The sequence below is a fragment of the Hibiscus syriacus genome, unplaced genomic scaffold (assembly GCF_006381635.1).
Source record: "Hibiscus syriacus cultivar Baekdansim isolate YM2019G1 unplaced genomic scaffold, ASM638163v2 tig00003721_pilon, whole genome shotgun sequence".
NCBI classification, from domain to species: Eukaryota; Viridiplantae; Streptophyta; class Magnoliopsida; order Malvales; family Malvaceae; genus Hibiscus; species Hibiscus syriacus.
The window spans coordinates 880198-901098 of NW_024061981.1; the positions used below are offsets into that span (position 1 = coordinate 880198).

The 20901-nt window shown below is 33.4% G+C and overlaps 1 protein-coding gene and 1 long non-coding RNA gene across 2 annotated transcripts; one reads left to right on the plus strand and one right to left on the minus strand.

Moving 5' to 3' along the window:
• Nucleotides 1–253: 253 nt before the first annotated feature.
• On the minus strand, nt 254–2101 carry LOC120181369. Its single transcript, XR_005521752.1, has 3 exons — nt 1868–2101; nt 1134–1139; nt 254–529 (listed from the first exon to the last, which is right to left on the minus strand). It is a non-coding gene; the product is annotated as an uncharacterized LOC120181369 (long non-coding RNA).
• Nucleotides 2102–3719: 1618 nt separating this feature from the next.
• On the plus strand, nt 3720–4429 carry LOC120182368. The gene is made up of 2 exons (XM_039187361.1): nt 3720–4224; nt 4341–4429. Exons 1-2 carry the CDS (start codon nt 3720–3722, stop codon nt 4427–4429), a joined length of 594 nt encoding a protein of 197 aa, XP_039043292.1.
• Nucleotides 4430–20901: the final 16472 nt, after the last annotated feature.

Below are 20901 nucleotides of genomic sequence, written 5' to 3' on the forward strand. Positions count from 1 at the left end.
GCATCAAAATGGATAAGCTAAGAGAGTGTTTGCGAAACAGCAAAATTCTTGACATAAGAAATTACAGCTTCACAGAAGGCTAGATCGTATCATCATATGGTTTAGAAAAACAGAAAAGAGTAAGCTAAAACAACTCATTTGTGGCAATACATATTACATAACTATGCACACAACCGAGACCGAATAATAATACAATTAGGAACACAACCAAGGAGGATCAATATGAAATAAAGCCTTCTGTGATCATTAAAAACAATAAAAAAAGGTAGTATATTACGACTATATTGTATCCTCTCATCAATGCAATCAAATACAAGTCCATCCGATGTGATTGTGCAAAGTAACGTTGAATTCACAACACAATTTTCAAATGAAATTCCAACATGATAAGCTGACTATGCCATAGAATTCACAAGAAAACTGAACTAAGATAAGAAAATTTACCCCTACATTGTTGTATTCCCAGAGCCTACGACACCATAATCTACAGACTGCAAAAGTTGAATCAATTATAGTAAAAATCTCCTTTCTTTTTTGTAGATACTTATTTCATATATATATAATAATTTTAAATATAGTTTTCGAAAATATATAATATATAGTTTTTGAAAACATATTTTTTAAAACATATATATAATATAGTTTTTAAAAAATAAGCTTTTAAATCGTATAATATATGGTTTTTGAAAGCGGTTTTGAAAACATATAATATATAGTTTTTAAAATAGTTTTGAAAACGTTTAATATATAGTTTTTAAAAAACGATTTTGAAAACGTATAATATATAGTTTTTTTAAAAGAAAAAAACAGTTTTGAAAACGTATAATATATAGTTTTAAAAAACGGTTTTGAAAACATATAATATATACGATTTTGGAAAACATATAACATAATTTTTGAAAACATATTTTTGAAAATATAGTATTATATAGTTTTATTTTATTATTATTTTTTGTTTGTTTAAGTCTAAATTCAAGGTCCAAAGGTTCAGGGTCTAACCAGGTAGCTTGACCTAGCAGACCCGGTTCAAAGTCTAAATCAAATTAGGGTTTTCACGCAAAGTCAAGGGCCCCGGATAGTCGGGGGAGGCCGAGTGTCGAGCACGCGAAATGGCCGGCGAGACAAAGCAATACACAAATCTGAGTAAATCGAACAACTCGAGATTGAACCATCATGAGATTTCAGTCAACAACCCATCCCGAGGCAAAATCAGAACAAAATCGAAGAAGGTGAGAAAAATCAAACAAAACCGAAGCGAAAAGGGGAGATATTCCCCTATTTTCGGTCACAAAACCAACAAGTCGAACGTGCCAAGAGAATCAGGGGAAATCCCAACAAAATCGGGGATGAAACCGCCAAGATACAAGAGGAAAATGCTTCCTCAAACCGGCTATAAAAGCACCTGCAGAACAAGAAATCAACACACAAAAAACACAGAGAAAACCAAGCAAGCAAAGAAATACACATAAAAAAAAATATTTCCCTCGAAGATCGTCGGGAGCATTTTGAGGAAAGCGAAAGGAACATCGTCAGAGAAGAAATAACGTTGAAAAACCAAAGGAAAACGTCAAAAGGAAGGTGAAACTCGAATTGTTTGGCTTAGATCTATGCCGTTTAGGGGCGATTTTGAGTGATTGGGGTTTGGGTTCAACTTCGGGGCATTAAAGGGAACATCTTGGGCCGATCGGATTTTGGGCAGTACAAGGGTGCTAATCTTTTATTGATTGTAACCGCCTCTCGAATCCAACATATTTCTGATAAGACGCAAATCAAGTAAGAGGATAAATTAAGGTGTCCGATCAACTTAAATTTTTTAGAAATGATCGATGACAACTCTAACATACTTTATTTAAGTCGCCCTTACGACATTTTTCATTAGAAAAAAACCCATTAACAACAATTAAAACCAAATAATCACCATTTAAATATTATTTAGAAGCTCATCCTTTACAATAAAAAATCAAATAATCAGTATCAATCATTATCCTAGAAGAAAAAATTCCCAATCAGAAATTAACAAACACTAACCATTTTCCTAGAAATCAACAAAAAAATTAAACGAAAAAGGGATCAAATGTATAAATCAACTAGACTCAATGCGAAAGAGAGAAGATTTACTCGTTCTGCGAGGAAAGCGCCGGCGATGACGAAGGTGACGTACACAGAGTTACGACGCATGATGACTCTGTAAAGGCCTTCGAAGAGGCCTCCTTGACTTCTTCTTCTAGTGGCAGAATCCATGGCGATTCAATAAGGTAAATCTGCTATTAAGTTTAGCAGAGATGCTGCAAGCTGATAACTGGAGGACTTTTGTTTCTTTAATGGTGAGTTGAGGTTTTTTACTGGATCTAACCAAGTTATATGGATACACACTTGCCGGGTCAACAACCCAATTGCTTCAATTTTTGGTTTTTTACAACCCAATTGCTTCAATTTTTGGTTTTTTACAACCCAATTACTTGAAGAAAACATATAACTAATATAAATAATTTTTTTTGGTTTTTAGGTAAATGTTTTTCTTATTTTCTTAATATTTGGTTGAAAAAAAATATATATAGATAATATAATATTTTTTTTGTTTTTCCAGTTTGATTTTCAGTAAGTCATTTTACTAACTTTTCACTTCAAAGCATAAACACTCAAAATATTATTATTTTATATATTTAATATTAATATATATTTTTAATATTATTATTTTAATAAAAAAATTAATTATTAAATTATATTTCATGATAATTCTTTTGAAGGATATTTCATGATAGTTTTAATAATATAACATAATATTTGTATTGCTATAATTATATTATATTATATTATCATATTATATAATATTATAATTTTATTTTAATAATATATAATAAATTATTAATAAAATTAATATTATTTATTAATTTTATAAAAATAATATTATTGAATTACTGAATATTTAAAATATACTTCTTATAATATAATATAATATAATATTTTTATTTTAATATTATATTTTTATATTTTAATAATATTATTATTTTAATAAGTAATCAATATAATTAATAATATATTATTCTTATTTTAATAAATAATTAATATAATTTATAATAATTTTATTTTGATAAAATATACTGATGTTAATATTTTATTTATAAAATTGTAAATATAATATTTTAATAAAAAATTGACATAAATAATATTAAATAAGTTATTTTAATACTTTAAAAATAATATTATTATTTTTATTAATAAATAATATTACTTATTGTATTTGATGTTCATAATAAATAAATTTTAAAATTTTTTCCAATATGTGGAAAATGAATTACACAACATCATTTAGACAACATAAAATGATTTATAAAAAAAGTTTTTCAAAAAATTTAATTCATTTTTCAAAATTCATTTTCTAGAATTTGTTTTTCGCGAAATAAATAATGTTTAGGACTGTAATGATTATAGAAAAAGTTTTTCAAGAAATTAACAGTAAACGTGTTATCAATAATCCTATGTGCTCGAAGTGCGTGCATTCTGTGGAGACCGGAGTTCACGTTGTTTAGGACTGTCCTCAGGCGGGTTTGGTGTGGTCACGATTGGGTTATCAATGGCCGAATCATTTTTCGGATACAAACTGGTTTGAATGGTTTGGTTGGGCGCTTGATAATAATTCCAAATCTAAGCATGCAGAAATAATAACAGTCTGGGAATTGTGGTTAGCGCGAAACAAAGCATATCATAATGGGAAGCAGATGAGGGATATGGAGATTATTACACTTGTCAAATCTCAGTATTCAGATTTTGTAACTGCAAACACTCGTATCCAGGGGCCTCTTTCACAAACGGCAGCTACATGGCAACCCCCGCCAGCCTCCATGGTAAAAATTAATTTTGATGTCAGGTTTTTACATGCACAACAAAAAATATGGTCAGAAGCTATTATTAGAGAACACACAGGACTTATTTTGGGAGCATGTAAAAGGAGGGTGGATCATATTACCTCAGTTTTCATGGCGGACGCAGTGGCAGTCGTTCATGCAATGCAGTTCGCGGTGGAGATGGGATATCGCAGAGTGGTGGTGGAAGGTGACTCAAGAACAATAATCGAAAAGATGCGTTCACAAGACCCTGATTTATCCGAGGTAAGCGTGATAACTTGGGAGGTGCGAAACCGAACGAAATTCTTCCATGCATGTTGTTTTAGTTTCGTTCCTATAAAGGGAAACAAAGCATCTCACTGTTTGGCAGCTGATCAGGGTACAAATGATAGAGATTATTTATAGGTAGAGGAAGCTCCTACTTGTATGGAGTCACAAGTCGATGAAGATAGAAGATGTGTTGATCCCCTTAATCTTTTTTCGAGCGGAGTACAGGGGTGTTGAGAGCTCTATTAGATTTTCCTTGCGCCAAGCGTTTCAATTTCTCAAATATGTTTTCACAGCAAGGAGGTGGAAGGCCATAAGTTTTTTTGTTTTTGTTCCAACATGTTTTATAATGTTTTGATATAACAAATTAAGGTAAAATATTTTTGGACTTGATTGAATTTGTTCAAAGTTTTCAAAAATAATTCAAAGTCCATTAAACTAGAATTTGAACACAAAACAGTTTTTTTGGGTACGTAGTACCAATACTGTTCTTACAATATCGACACTATACGATACTATTCATGTTGTACCGATACCATAGGTAAGAAAAGTATCGATACATTTTAGGTAGTATCAATACTACCAGTTGTTTTCCAAATTGCTCAAATTCCAGAATTCAAAATAGGTATCGATACTCAAAAGGGTATCAATACTATTTTACACAGTGATATCGATACCATGAAACATAGTATCGATACTGTTCAAGCCCAACGGTCTTTAACGACTAGTTTATTTAAAAATTATAAAGGTAGTACCGATACTCATTAAAGGAGTATCGATATTCCATATCTTGGGTAGTTTTATTTTGGAGAAAATTAATATCCAATAGCTAGAAACAACCACAAACTCATTCCAACATATAAAAACAAGTTGAGGATACTTGAAGAAGGTTACCAACACCTATCTAAGCATTCATACACAAAAGAAAAGTTTTTCAATCTTTATTTTCTCTCTCTTGTAAATATTTGTGTTTTGAGATTAATTGTATATCCTCTTTGCAATCATACGCCACGTACAGTTTTTGTCAATCGTACACCTTGTTTCGAAACGATCTTTGCTTGATTTGTTAACTTTTAGTTGATAGCCATCTTCCACACATTTCGTATACAAAGCTATCTTCAAGTCTTCCTTTGTATCAAAACAATCATCTTTCTTGATACGAATAACTTTTGTGTAACAATCAACTGCTTTCTTTGCCAACTCTTCTTCCGGTAACTGAAGTAATTCTGGCATAATCCAGTTATACTCCCGTGGCATTTTCTTTTCTTCGAGGACTTTTTCTTCTTCTTTTTCTTCTTCAGGATTATATGAATTACAGAATGGATGTTCAACATGTTCATTCACAGTCGTAACTTCCTCCTCATTATCATCAACAACATCTTCCTCGGTAACGGGTGTTTCATCATCAAAATTCGGGTATTGACCAATATCAAAATCATTACACGCAGAGTCTGTTTCTTCTTCTGAAACATCACCAAAATCCGTGTATTGACCAATATCAAAGTCCGGGTATTGACCAAGATCAAATTTCGAATACTGACTAGTACTCACAATTTTTTCTCTTGGCTCATCATCGTCTAATTGGTCAATACGAAAACCGGAATTTGGTGCTGAAAGTTGATTTGGATTTGGATTAGAGAAAGGCTGTGGGTTTTGAGACCCACTTAGTTGATTACTACCCGCTACTGACCCAACAATACTACTTCTAGGTTCAACAACATACAATGTAACATCATCACTTGAAACATTAATGTAAGCAATGAATCGTTCAACATCTTCATTGTCGGTTAACAAATAAACTTTACCATTTCTCTGATAAGATAGCCTAAATCCACTTAGGGGCTCTAAATTCAATTTCTTTGAAACACGTAACATTAGGGTTTCATAAGTTAACTTCTTTAATGACAGTTTTAGTTGAAGATTCATGGGTAAAGGCATATATTGTAAAACACCATGAACATTCTCTCATGACCCTCCAAAAAAACAAATCTATCCAAACATGATCAACATTAGATGATTTCATGGTTGTAACTAAACAAACGAGATGCGAAACTAAGACCTGTTGCCGGATGGGGAAGGATGTCGTTGGATATAGGAACGGATGTCGCCGGAGAGAGTGATAGATGGAGATGGAATGAGTTGCGATTTAGGGATTTAGGTTATGAGTTGTTGCTGCTGCGTATATATATACACAAAAAATTTGGCTTGTGAAACTAAAACCTGTTGCGAACTTTGAAACTCGCATTGCGATTCTGTATTATCTCGTTGCGAAAGTCAGAATCGCGTTGCGAAAGGCAATCATTTGACCATCGCAATGCGAAATGCAAATTGCAACGATAGAATCACAATGCGAAATGAAAAAAGGCAACGAGGATTAACATGCATAAACTTTTAACAATTATTGAATTCTAGGTACTTAACCAAACATTTTCAAACCAAAAGGAGTATATGTTAACAAAACTTGCATTATGTGTATTTTATGTGTGCACTTTTAACATTTTCAGTTAGGCATGTATTAGTAACTTGAGTTTGAACATTGCTATGATCTGTTCAGTTGTTATCACTTATTAGACATTCATTTGACTATCGCAACGCGAAAATGGCTATCGCAACGAGAAAATCGCAATGCGAAATGAAAATCGCATTGCGATTTTCTCGTTGCGATTTTCATTTCGCATTGCGATTTTCATTTCGCATTGCGATTTTCTCGTTGCGATAGCCATTTCGCGTTGCGATAGTCTGTTTTTCCTTCAACATAAAGCAGATTGAAAATCAACAAATCAACTATTACATTTCAACACAAATTATGTACACATCAATTAAACAAATCAACATTTACAAATCATCTTTTACAAATCAATTAAACAATCAAAAAATAATAATAATTCTTATTTCTTCATCAATTATTGAATCAATGAATCAACAACTTTGTGACCCCGTACATCCATTTCACGCAGCTCACTTAAGGATTAACCTGCAGAAACCAAATATTTGCTCAAACAAGACTTCCTACACATCTAAAACCTACAAACAACAAATTATTGAATTCTAGGTACTTAACCAAACATTTTCAAACCAAAAGGAGTATATATGTTAACAAAACTTGCATTTGACTTACTAATTAACAATGGACACTTTCATAACGTGGATGCAGGTAGGCAGCGTCTCGAATATATTGCTCTAGCCATATAATGCCGAAATCACAAGCCTACTGTAGCTCTATCTCTATCGTTGGGAGGTAAAAACTCTGTGCTTCCCGTCGTCAAACGTGCCAAGCAAAGGCATACGAGAGGACCACAATCCCCTCTGGCTCCCGGCGATTGCTGTGGCGCGGTCTCGTCTCTAACAACTGTGACATTGAACTTCTTTGGCTTCTTGTGTCCAGAATGACTCCAATACTTAATCCCATCCAAGAATTTAGCCAAATGAGAGCTCCATCCCTTGAAAATATCTCTCAAATCAGACAGTGATATGTAATTGATCATGCTGTCATACACTATTATCTTCAGGGATGGGAGCTGAAGTTGGACGAGAAGCCAGTGACGACGTTCCAAAATAGGGATAAACACCTGCGATCATAAGTAATAATTCATTTATTTGCGCACTTATTTATGAACACCTTTAAAAAATTTAAAAAATAAACACTAACCTTATCGACCTCCCACCATACAGGATAAAGTTTAGCTTGTCCATTGCCCAACAAAAATGATTCATCTCGTTGATTCTTCAAGTGAACTACGTGAAAAGCCGTCAGCATTATTGTATATAGCGAATTTTTTTTATTTTTCCTAAGCTTCCTTATTATTAGTAGACGTGACACCCACGCATCGATATGCTGTTTTACAAAAAAATACATATATTAGTGAATTACATTAATTTTTAAACAAATTAATCAAAATCATATATAAGACAAATATAAGACTTACCTCCCCATCCAAATAGCCACTGTCTTCAACCCCTAATAGAACACCCCACCAAGACCGATCAAGCAACAAAAACATTTCATCGTTGAGTTTGCTGATATCAGTGTAACACCCTTGGCTCCGCTCATGTAGATAAAAATCAACTGTGGTCTTAGCCCAAAGGGTATTATCCACAATTGTTTCCGGTAGTTGTCTCCTCTCCACTTCAGATACCGGAAGGGTACTAGCCGGTAACTCATACTAGAGCCAACTCTCATCCATCATGTCCGGAACCGGTGGGGGTTTCGCAATACTTCGATATATTACCCCATGTGAATCGGGCTCTGGAATGGTGAGAGGGACCTCTTCAACGATGACAGTGGCCTCTTGAACGGTGGGGGGGGGAATATTGAGGGAGAATAGGGGCCTCTTGAACGATTGGAGGGGACTCTTGAGGGATGACCGGTGAGTCGGGCTTCTTCTTGCGGAGTCTTCGCACCATTGGGATGAACGGAGACGTAATAGCACGTCCACGCCGTCTGATGCGTGAACTCCGTCGTGCAAGGAAAACCCGACGTAAAGCATCCACCTTATCGGGCCGCTAAAAAAAATTAATACATAAATCAGTAAATAAACAGACATGATATTAAACAAAGACAAATATGTTTCAAACTAGCATTGTATTCACCCAAATCATTATTCTATCATAGTTCACAAAATGCTCAGATAACATTCCAGAAGTAAGCACTTATATAAACATTTAAAAGGACAACATATATAAACATTCCAGAAGAAGAATAGTTTACTTTCGCAACACGAAACTTAAAATCGCAACGCGAAATGACTATCGCAACACGGAAATGGCTATCGTAATGCGAAATGAAAATCGCAACGACAAAATCGCAACGCGAAATGAAATCGCAACGACAAAATCGCAACGCGAAACACAAATCGCATTGCGATTTTCATTTCGCGTTGCGATTTTGTCGTTGCGATTTCATTTCGCGTTGCGAAATTGTCGTTGCGATTTTCATTTCGCATTGCGATAGCCATTTCCGCGTTGCGATAGTCATTTTCGTGTTGCGAAAGTAAACTATTCTTCTTCTGCAAATTGAAACTTGAATGGATTGCATTACTTCAACCAAAAGACAAAAACAAAACCAAAAACAAATACTAACAAAAACAGTTTAGCAGTATTGGCAGCAACCGAATGAATTACGAGTATGAAAAATCTTAAACTTACCTCGTTGCGTAGAGTATGAACCTCATTCTGAAACGATGCTACCATCTCACGTAGAGCGGCTACCTCACCGCGTAATGTAGACACCTCAACACGCCATGCACCATCGTCTTTGCGTAAAGTACCGACCTCCTCACGCAAGGCATTGACCTCATCACGTAACTCCCCTAACTCATCCCGTTGAGGTGGAGGTGGAGAACAGGGAGATAAACGTCGTGGCATCTTTGCCGGTCGCCTATCTTGCGGTGATGGTGGAGAAGAGGCTCGATGATGTGACAGAATAGGTGATGGCTGTCGTTGTGGAGGTGTATAGCCGGGTCGATCAGATGATGGCTCTGGGTGAGGTGATAGCTCTGGGCGAGGTGATGGCTCCCGAAGTGGAGGCTGCTCATCAACCGTTCCATCAAAAAAACGCTTACTAGCTTGCCACCAATCAGTGGCAAGCTCAGCTTCCGTGGGTGTCAGCCTCTGTAGAGGAGTGTTGGCCTCCTAACAATATAAAAGCTCAAACAAAGTTAAACGTGTACTAGTAATAACTTGTTTATAAACATATGGTAGTATTTATGTTAACTTACATTATTTATTGTCGTATACCGTAGTAAATCTTCCCATTGCAAGGTACTTTTCCTCTTCCAGGAAATAGCCCTGGGAATATCATTTGAAGTTTTTATTGCATATGTCTTCATGGCGGGAAAGGCCTCAAATATCCAAATCTACAAACAATATAATAACAAACATTAGTAATTGTTAAATAATTACTTATAATTTTGGAAACATCATATAAAAATTCTTACCTTAAAGGCCCAAATAAATCCTGTCAAAGTGTATTTGGAACCATCTCCATGCAAACTTTTTCGATCATCCAAGGCAGACGATAACTTATTCCATGTAGCTTTCCATAAATACGAGCCCCACGGAAACAGGTTCCACGCATTTAGGTCTTCTACCAATTTGATTAGATCATTTGGAATAGGTTGTCTGGCCTCTCTGCCTAAAAAGCCGGCATGCAAAAGAATTAGAAGGCATACTCGGACAACGTCGACGTCATCCATCCGAGTAAAACCATCTTTATTATTCAAAAATCTTGTCAGGTCTTCTACGTGTAGACTCGGCCTCTCCAGCTCAGGAAAAACCCGGGATAGCCATGATGGACGGGTAATGTGTCTAGTGTACCGACCTACATCATCGTGTCCGAAGCGTAGACCGTGATTAAGCAAAACTCCTCCCGCCCAAACACGTATACGCCGGTGGAAAATCAAACCATATCTCTTCATCACGACGTTGTATAGTCTCTGGTAGATCGCTAGTCATGGTTTGAAGAAACAGGTGTATCAACATCGCATCTCCACCGGGATGTTGTACTTTCAGCCATGGCCCGAAGCATGTATCCTCAAACATTTTTCTTTGTGCAGGTGAAAGCTTCGACGCAATTGTTTTGGCCAGGCTGACTTTATTTCTCAAGTCAATTGAGCCGAATAAAAGTTCTACAAAAACAATAAACATACTAAATTAGATATACCAAAACTACACTGTGAAGATATACCAAAAACAATAATAAACATAAAGAGTAGTAGTTTATTCTTCAAACTTAAATTTGCAACACTGTGAATTTCGTATTTGTCTTTGTTTTTTGGTTGAAGTAATGCAATTCATTCAAGTTTCAATTTGCAGAAGAAGAATAGTTTCTGAAAATGAAAATCGCAACACGAAAATGACTATCGCAACACGAATTCGACTATCGCAACGAGAGAATCGCAACGCGAAACTAAAATCGCGTTGCGATTTGCATTTCGCGTTGCGATTCTCGGTTGATTTAATAAGCAATCTAAGTGAAATGGTTAATCTATTATTGAAATTACCAGTAAACTTATCATCAATTTCAATATGAAAAACCTAATAATAATGCAAAAATTTCAAAAAGAAAATAATTAAAAAAACTAACCCTCGTTGGTTGATTTGGTTGATTTTCTATTTCTGATTGTGAGGGTGGCTCTGAGAGATGGAGATAGACGAATTTCGCCGGAGATGGGGACGGATTTCGTCGGAGATGGGTGAGAGAGTGAGAGATGGAGATGGGACTGAGTTGTGATTTTAGGTTTTAGGTTATGAGTTGCGATTACGGGATATACTGTGGACAGTTCAGTGTTCTAATATATTAATATTCGTGTTTGGAATTTAAAAATAAAATACTTGGCCAGGATACTAATGGCGCTTTGAAAATCGCATTGCGATTATGTATTATCGCGTTGCGAAAGTCAGAATCGCGTTGCGAAAGTCAGTATCGCGTTGCGAAAGTAAGTATCTCGTTGCGATTTTGTATTATCGCATTGCGATAGTCAGTATCGCATTGCGATTTTCCCAATTCGCGTTGCGATTTACTTATTCGCATTGCGATTTTCCCAATTCGCGTTGCGATTTACTTATTCGCATTGCGAATTGGGAAAATCGCAACGACACTGTAGACTATCGCAACGCGATTTTCAACTATCGCATTGCGAAAATGCAACGCGAATTTGCGATAATGGAGATCGCGTTGCGAATTAGCGATTGCATTGCAATTTTGTTGGTCATTTTGGCAAATCCGGAAAAAGTTGGTTAAAATCGTATATTATATGGGATTTTTGGTCACTGAGGTTATTTTCTCTTTCAAAAATGCTATGCATTTGAAGAATTTGATATCAATTGTTAGAGAAATATCTTTAACATTTAAAACACATGCATAAACATTTAAATTTAGGTCAAAAAATTTAAAATTTGTAAAATTAAAGCATTTGAAAAGTTGATATCAATTGTTAGAGAGATTTCATTTGCATTGAAAATCAATTTTGACCAAAATTTATTATGATGAACTAAAAATTATGAAAAATCACTTAAAATGTTCATCATAAAACTTTTTTTCAACATGCATGAGATAAAAAAAACATTACATTTAAGATCAAAACTCATGCATGCTTAAAACTAAATGAGCAACCAAAAAATTAAAATAAAAAACATTAAGCTTAGATGTTACCCATTCCTTTTCAAGAGTGGCTAGAGCATCTCAATTTCTTCATTTTCATCACCATTGCTCTCACACACCTACAAGAGACATTTATTTTGATTTTTGTATCCAAATTGCTTTGGATCATTGGGCGTTATTTTCAATGCCCCTTGTTCCTTTGGGAACCCATACTTGTCTAATTTTAAAACATTTTCCTTTCTTCAAAGGACAAGTATGTTGTTTATGACCCTGATAATGATAATGCCAGCATTTTCTCATTACAAAACTAGATAAATTATTTAAAATAATTTATTTTTCTTTTGTTAAGCCTTCAAGCTTAACTTTTAAATCAAAAAATTCTTTTTCAAAACTTTCACTTTTCATTTTTGAAAGCTGTAAATCCTTTTTCAAAATTTCATTTTGGTTTTCAAAATCCATTTTAGCTTTAAAAAGAAAATCATTTTCAAATTTAAATTTAGAAATTAATTTTTTGTATTTGGAGTTCATGATTTCAAACTCCGTAAATATTTCATCGTATGCATCTTGTAACTCATTAAAAGAATATGAATTTAACCATTTGAGTTAAAAGATACCTCGGACTCTTCACGAGCCATTAAGGATACCACCTTTGTTGGTTATTCTTTCTTATTTCCAAGAAGCTTTTCGAGCTTATTCCGAAGCTCCTTGGTACTTGAACAAGAAGAAACTCCTTCATTTACTTTGGGACCAAATGCACAAAAGAACATGTGCATGACCTTGGCATTAAGTTGAGCTTTCTTCGTTATTGAGCACTCCACTCATTCTTCTTCTTCTTTGGATAAGATTAGCCGTTCTCGATCATCTCTCATGCACCAAGATCATTGGATCGTATGAATAACTTCATTAGTTTCTTCCAATGACGGTGGTTGGCTCCATTGAAGTATGGAGGCTTATTGATCGGTTGGGAGTCTTCCATTTGGAACGAACCGGAGGTGGAAGCCATCTTCTCAGTTACTTTAGAAATTGGTAGAGCTTCTTCAAGGAACGTCTCAAGGTTATTAAACATTCTAATCAGTCAAGCTCTGATACCAATTGTTAGAATTTATGAAGAGGCTCAATTGACAATCGAAAAAGTACAAAGGGGTTTAATTGATAGAAATTTGATAAGGGAGTAAGGAGAGCAAAAGATATAAAGAATTAAAACAAGTATTTGAAGTAGTTCGACTTTTCAACCAAGTCGACATCCACTACTTTAACTCTTCACTAAAGATTTTCTAACAAATTCAAAGAAGAAGACGAAGGAGTGGAGTACCCAAGAACGGAAGAAAACTCAACAAAATGCTAAGGCCATGCACATGTTGTTTTGTGCATTTGGTCTCGATTTCTATGAAGGATTTTATTCTTGTTCAAATGCCAAGAAGCTTTGGAATAAGCTCGAAAAGATTCATGGAAACAAAAAAGAAAAACCAATAAAGACGGTGTGCTTAATGGCTCTTGAAGAGACCGAGGTATCTTCTAACTCAAATGAATTAATTTCATATTCTTTTGATGAGTTACAAGATGCTTATGATGGATTATATTTGGAATTTGAGACCATGAATTCCAAATATAAGAAATTGATTTCAAAATTCAAAATTAAAAATGATTTTCTTTTGAAAGCAATATTGGATTTTGAAAAACAAAATGAAATTTTGAAATATTATTTTGATCTTTCAAAAATCAAAATCAATGATTTGAAAAAAGAAAATCTTGATTTTAAAGTTAAGCTTAAAAGGTTAACAAAGGAAAAAAGAATTAATTTCTCAAACCAATTCATCATATATAAAAATGACAAAAATGCTCACATTACCATTTTCATGGTCATTTGGATCATACTTGTCCTTCAAAGAAAGGAAAACATTTTAAAATTAAACAAGTATGGGTTCCAAAGGGAATGAGGGAAATTAGCACTAACGTTCAAGGATCCAAAGCAATTTGGATACCAAAATCCAAATGAATGTCTCTTGTAGGTGTGTTAGAGCAATGGTGATGAAAGTGAAGATATTCAAATGCTCTCGCCACACTTGAAAAGGAATGGATAACCTCTAAGCTTAATGTTTTTGTTTTGATTAAATTGGTTGCCTATTTATTGTATGTCTGCTTGTGTTTTGATTTTAAATAATTTTACGTTTTTTATCTCATGTATGTTAAAAAGTGTTGTGATGAACATTTTCTAAAGTTTTAATGATTTTTCATAATTGTTTGTTCATCATAATGAATTTTGGTCAAAATTGGTTTTAATGCTTTGTTTTTTCAAATTTTAATTTTTGAACTTAATTTAAATGTTTATGAATGCGATTTATCACAAATGATGTCTCTCTAAAAATTGTTATCAATTTTTCAAATGCATAACATTTTTTGATAGCTTTATGCACATGCACTTAAATACAACAATTGGTATTGCATAAAGTATATTAGACTTGGATATATTGAATTTCATGTGCTACTAATATGTTTGTTAATCTTTGTTGAAATTCAATATCTTTTAAGTGTCAAGCTTTTAAAGTTAAATTTTTGTTTGGAATGGTTTTATTGAGGAGGAGCTTTAATTTTTTTTTCAAATGATTTTATTTTAAAATTTACCATTTACTCTCCATTGTTATTTTTGAACTTTAAAGTTGAATTGTTTTTTATATAACAAAAAGGGGGAGAAATATGAGTTTTAAAAATTCAATTTCAAGAATGAAAAAGGGGGAGCTTTCATATTTTCCAAATATTTATCTTTTTCATGAAATATTTTATTTAGGGGGAGTTTTGTCAAAAACAATTTTTCAAATGTTTTGTTATATCAAAAAGGAGAGATTGTTGAACCATGTTTTATAATGTTTTGATATAACATTAAGACAAAATGTTTTTGGACTTGATTGAATTTGTTCAAAGTTTTCAAAAATAATTCAAAGTCCATTAAATTAGAATTTGAGCACAAAACAATTTTTCTGGGTATGTAGTATCGATACTGTTCTTACAATATCGATATTATATGAACAATATTGATACTGTTCATGTGGTACCGATACCAAAGGTAAGAAAAATGTCGATACTCTCTAGGTAGTATCGATACTACCAGTTGTTTTCCAAATTGCTCAAATTTCATAATGCAAAATAGGTATGGATACTCAAAGGGGTACCGATACTACTTTACACTGTTGTATCAATACAATGAAGCATAGTATCGACACTGGTCAAACCCAATAGTCTTCAGCGCCTAGTTTATTTAAAAATTATAAAGGTAGTACTGATACTCATTAAAGGAGTATCGATACTCCCTGTCATGGGCAGTTTTATTTTGTAGAAAATTAATCTACAACGGCTCCAAAACATCCCCAAATTCATTTCAACATATAAAAACAAGTTGAGGACAATTGAAGAAGGTTACTAACACATATCCAAGCATTCATACACAAAAGAAAAGTTTTTGAATCTTTATTTTTTTTTTCTTGTAAATATTTGTGTTTTGAGATTAATAATATATCCTTAGGTTTTGCTTTGAGCTTAATTTTTGTAAACACATTTCTTTAAGAGGTTTTCTTATTTACATCTTTTATTCCTTTTGTAAAGGGGATTGGTTCTAGCTTAGCCTTTGAAAAGCTAAGGAGTTGTAAATGTTATCTGTTTGTCCTGGAAAAAGAAAGAACAAATTAGTGAATTTTTTGAAAAATCCTTAGTGAGGAGCTTAGGTAGTGGATGAAGACTTAGTTGAGAAGTCGAACCACTATAAATCATTGTGCAAATTTTCCTATCTCTTTATACTCCTTACTCCCTAAACTCAAAAAACCAATTCACCCATTCTTAGCAATTATTCGGTTGATCATACTCCCTAAACTCAAAAAACCAATTCACCCATTCTTAGCAATTATTCGGTTGATCATTGGGCTTCATCGAAATCCCAACAGTTTTGTTTTTTTTTTGTTTTTGCGTTGCTTTTATTTTGGTTTCAATTTCTTGTTCTTTTTATTTTTCCTGTTTTGTGAGACAACTGGATTGTACTTATTATTATTTTTATATCAGGTCATATTTTCAAAATAATTATAATAATAATAGTAATATTAATAATAAAGCGATATTTTTTATCAATTGATAAATTAGGTGATGTATTTGTAACTTTTCAAAATTAAACAACTTATTTAGAATACTACTAACAATTACTACTGAATTTTTGAATTACTTTTGTTTTAATTACACTACCGTTTAAAGTATAAATTTTATCATGATGTCAAATATTTAATTATTTTTTTATTATGACAGAATATTTCTATTAATATTTAATTTTAATTAAAATTTAAAAATAAAAATATAATTAAAATCACTAAATCATAATCTCAAATGTCAAAGTCTCAATTTGAAACTTTCATGAATCTTTTAAAACGATACTAACAACCTTCTGGGTAGGCTTGACACCATGCTGAGCTATTGGGATCTCTCCCCTAGGTAGAGCTAAAACATCACCTTCCACACCTGAGCAATCCCTCATTATATGCACCAAGGAACCACATCTATAACACTTCCTAAAAAGTTTAAAGCATCTTCCTCGATATTTTTCCCACAATGCTTGCACTATGGATACCTCAAAATCCTGTCAGAGTCTCTTGAGCTCGCTACAAACGGTGAAGCTGATGGTCTCCTACTAGACCCTACGTCTAACCTTTAACTTGACTGGAGTGACAAAGCTGATGTCACTTTCTTGTGCTCGCGCAAACTTATGGTTCTTTCTTCCACCAACTGTGGTGGGTCTACTGGTACACAAGTCCTCATACTTGGGATGTTTGATTCTCCCATCAAACTTCCTTATACTCAGCACCATCTCCATGGCCTTAGCCTGCCACGCCAACTCTGAAAATACTCTGAACCTCTTGTACCCTCTCTACGACCTCAACTTTTGACGAATTTGAGAACAAAACAAGGCCTTCCTGATGAAAGTTTATTTTGTTTTAATAAGAAAACCTGATGCTTATTAGATTTGACTTTTATATCAAAAGTATAAGGTCACCGAATTTTTCCCTATTTCGATACATAGATCATCTTGCATTTCTTTTTGGAACTCTTTATCGAAACTTTGAGAGGTTTTTCGGTCTAATATTGCCTGGTCTGTGGGCAGCGGTAACCTTATTCATGCATGGTATGACATTTAGCTTCCATCCTTAGGCGCCCGACGTGGTTATATTCAACCTTCTGATCGCGTTGCACCCCATTTTCATGTTGCTAGCTTGGTTTGCTAGGATGGAGAATGTAACATTAATTTCCTATCTTCCTTTCTTCCCAGCGCCACAGTTAACCACATCATCGGTACTTTGCCCCTTTTGATTTGAATGAACATGAGCGATATATCTGGTGATAGGGACCGTACCACCTCTTTCGTCTATCCTTTACCTATGAGTCCTTGGTTTCCCCCTCATGGTCTCCTGCCCACAACAAATGGAAAGCATTTTGGAGGCTTCAAGTCCCTTAACGACTTTGTGTTTTCCTTTAGATCGCTCACCATCACTGTCTCATGACGAACCTTAAACGTCTCCATAGATGAATAACCAATGATGATTCATGTCTCTTTTGTGGTGAACAAGAGTTTGTTTTACATGTCCTCATAGATTGCATTGAAACCAAAAAACTTTGAACTCATATTATTCCTCTTGGTTGTGCTTCAGTGTTCTTTACTTTTGACTTGAATGATTGACTACTTGAAAATATTTCAGTGCTAGCCCTGCAATCTGACTGAAATTCTACTTGGAACCAATTTTTGCCTTTCTTACTTGGTAGCTTTAGAAAAGGTGAAATGAGTTTGTCTTTACTCCTGACTGTTGTTCCCTCGAATCTATGCCCGCTGTCTCGTCTGCAAGTTAAAAAAAAGGTGCATAATTTCTTTGGCAGCTCTCCTACGCATTCATTTGCGCCTCGTCCTACTCCCCAAGCTATCCAATGGGAAAAGCCACCTCCAGGATGGATTTGCGTTAACACAGATGGTGCAATTTCCTCAACGACACACTTCAGTTTTGCCGGTGGTGTTCTACGTGATTCAGAAGGTGTTTGGATCTTAGGATTTCAACAAGGTCTTGGCTTCTACTCTCCTCTTGACTCTGAACTATGGGGTATTTACACTAGCCTCCACCTTGCTTGGAATCTGGGATTTAGAGAAGTCCTCGTCCAATCTGATTGCTTGGAAGTTATAAAGCTTGTTGAAGATCCTCATTCTACTGAGAGCTCTTCATCGCTGGTTCGAGCTATTGCTCACCTTCGACAGCGCCATTGGGAGACGACTAGCCGATGGTTTCCCCGAGAAGCTAATATAATTACTGAATTCACCCTGCTGGAATCTGTTCCACTTTCACTCGAGCGGTCGCTCCTCCGAGATATAGTAGACAATTCAAAAAATCACATTTAGTTTAGCGACTAAGCTTTTGATGATTATTTTAAAGAGTCACATACTTGAATGCTATAATCATAAAAATTATTAATTTTTTGGTGATACTGTTGTATAAGTTAAAAACGAAATGTCATTAGAATTATCCAAATAAATAATTTGGCTCAATGGTCGAGTGATTTACATCTCATGTAAGAGACCCAAGATTAATTCATACTAGGAGCAAAAATATTTTTTTTATCTTTTTATCACCATAGATTGTGACACATGTCACACCTAATTGGTTAAATAAAATTAATTAAAAATGATTACAGATAAAGAAAAAAATGATGTGATAATTAAAAAAATAAAAAATTGACATAACATGCCATATAAACATTGATGTTAATTATTAAAAAAATTGAAGTTTAGATACTAAAACGAAACAAAAGTGATAATTTAGGTACAAAACGTGTAATTTATATTTTTAATATTTAATTAATAAAGACAATTATTTCGGTTTGTCACTTTAGTAGTGTGTTGCGCTATGCGATGTGTGCTATATAATTTTCCTTCAAAAGAATACTATTAACATTTTTTACCCTTTATTTTTACAGTTTAGTATTAATCAAAATATCTTTTAGAGTAAAGTACATAATGGTTCCCAACTATAAGGTATTATTTTATTAAGTCTATTGACTATTAAAAGTTATAAAATGATATATCGACTATATAATGTTGCTTTATTAAGTCCCTCAACTATTAAAAGTTACAAAATAGTCATCGACTATACATCATGCTCTAAAGTCATCCTTTTCAGTTAAAAAATTGGATGTTGTCTAAGCTGAACGTTAGTATGATGACTGAGATACGATAGTTGTTTGACATTCCGATATCATATTTTATCATATCACAGTTAGCAGGTTAACGTTCAGCTCAGAATACCGTTAATTTTTAAACGAAAAAGATGAGTTTATAACATAATGAATAGTCAGGTGACAACTTTGTAACTTTTAACAGTTAAGGACTCAAGAAAGTAACACTCTATATTCAGAAAACCATTTGTAACTTTTAATAGTTGAGGGACTTAATAAAACAATATTCTATAGTCGAAGGACCATTTATATATTTTACCATATTTCATTGTTTTTTATTAGTACCGAGTAATTACAAAATAATCTTTGTATTAGAATTTCAATGATTTTGTTACTAGTCGAACTATTTAATCATTAAATTTCTAGTGGTTAAACGATTTGTTGATATCTTTTGAGATAGTCGAAGGACCATTTATATATTTTACCATATTTCATTGTTTTTTATTAGTACCGAGTAATTACAAAATAATCTTTGTATTAGAATTTCAATTGATTTTGTTACTAGTCGAACTATTTAATCATTAAATTTCTAGTGGTTAAACGATTTGTTGATATCTTTTGAGGTCTCATATTTGAGTATCGCGTTTGTAAAGGTACGGACGTTCATTGTTAAATAATTGAGAATCTTTAAACATATACTATCTTATATTCATCTCAAATTTATAAAAAATATTCATTTTATCTTAACTAGTTTTTTTTTCCTTTTTACATGTATATTTTTATATATATTTTAATTATATTATAGAAAAAGTTAAATAATTTATATCAACATTTTAATTTAACCTGAAAAGATATTTATATTTTAATGATAATTTATATAAGAGTAAAGTATATAAATAGTCCTTGAACTTTTAAGATGCTTACATTTTGTTCACTCAACTTTTACTCTCTAAACTAAACCCAATAAACAAATAAACAATGCAATACCCTAAAATCACTAAGAACCCTAAAATTTTCTCCCCATTTCTAAATTCTTCAACTTAGTTTTAGTTGTTCTCAGGAGCGGATGCACTAAGCCCCCTATGGGTCAAGTGCAACCCCATTATTTAGAGAAAAAAAAGAGAAATTTAGTATAATATGTTAAAAAAAGGAAAAAAATAAAAATTTTTGCACCCCCATTATTTAAAAAAAAAAAGAAAATTAAAATTTTGGACCCCCGTTTATAAATTTCTGGATCCACCACTAGTTGTTCTTTCGATTTCAGGTACTGGGTTGGTTTTATTTACTTGGATTTTCAATTAGATTGCATGGATATGGTAATTAACTGATTATTGATTAGGTTGTTTTTTGCAGTTTATTTGTTTGTTGTCATGGTTGATTCGATTGAGATCAATTTTGTACAAATAGCATATCCAGGGATTCAAATAGCGGAACGCAAACGCGATCGCTTCCTCTATTTAACGGTCGCGCCACCGTCCAAAACTGATATTGCTGAGTTTTGCG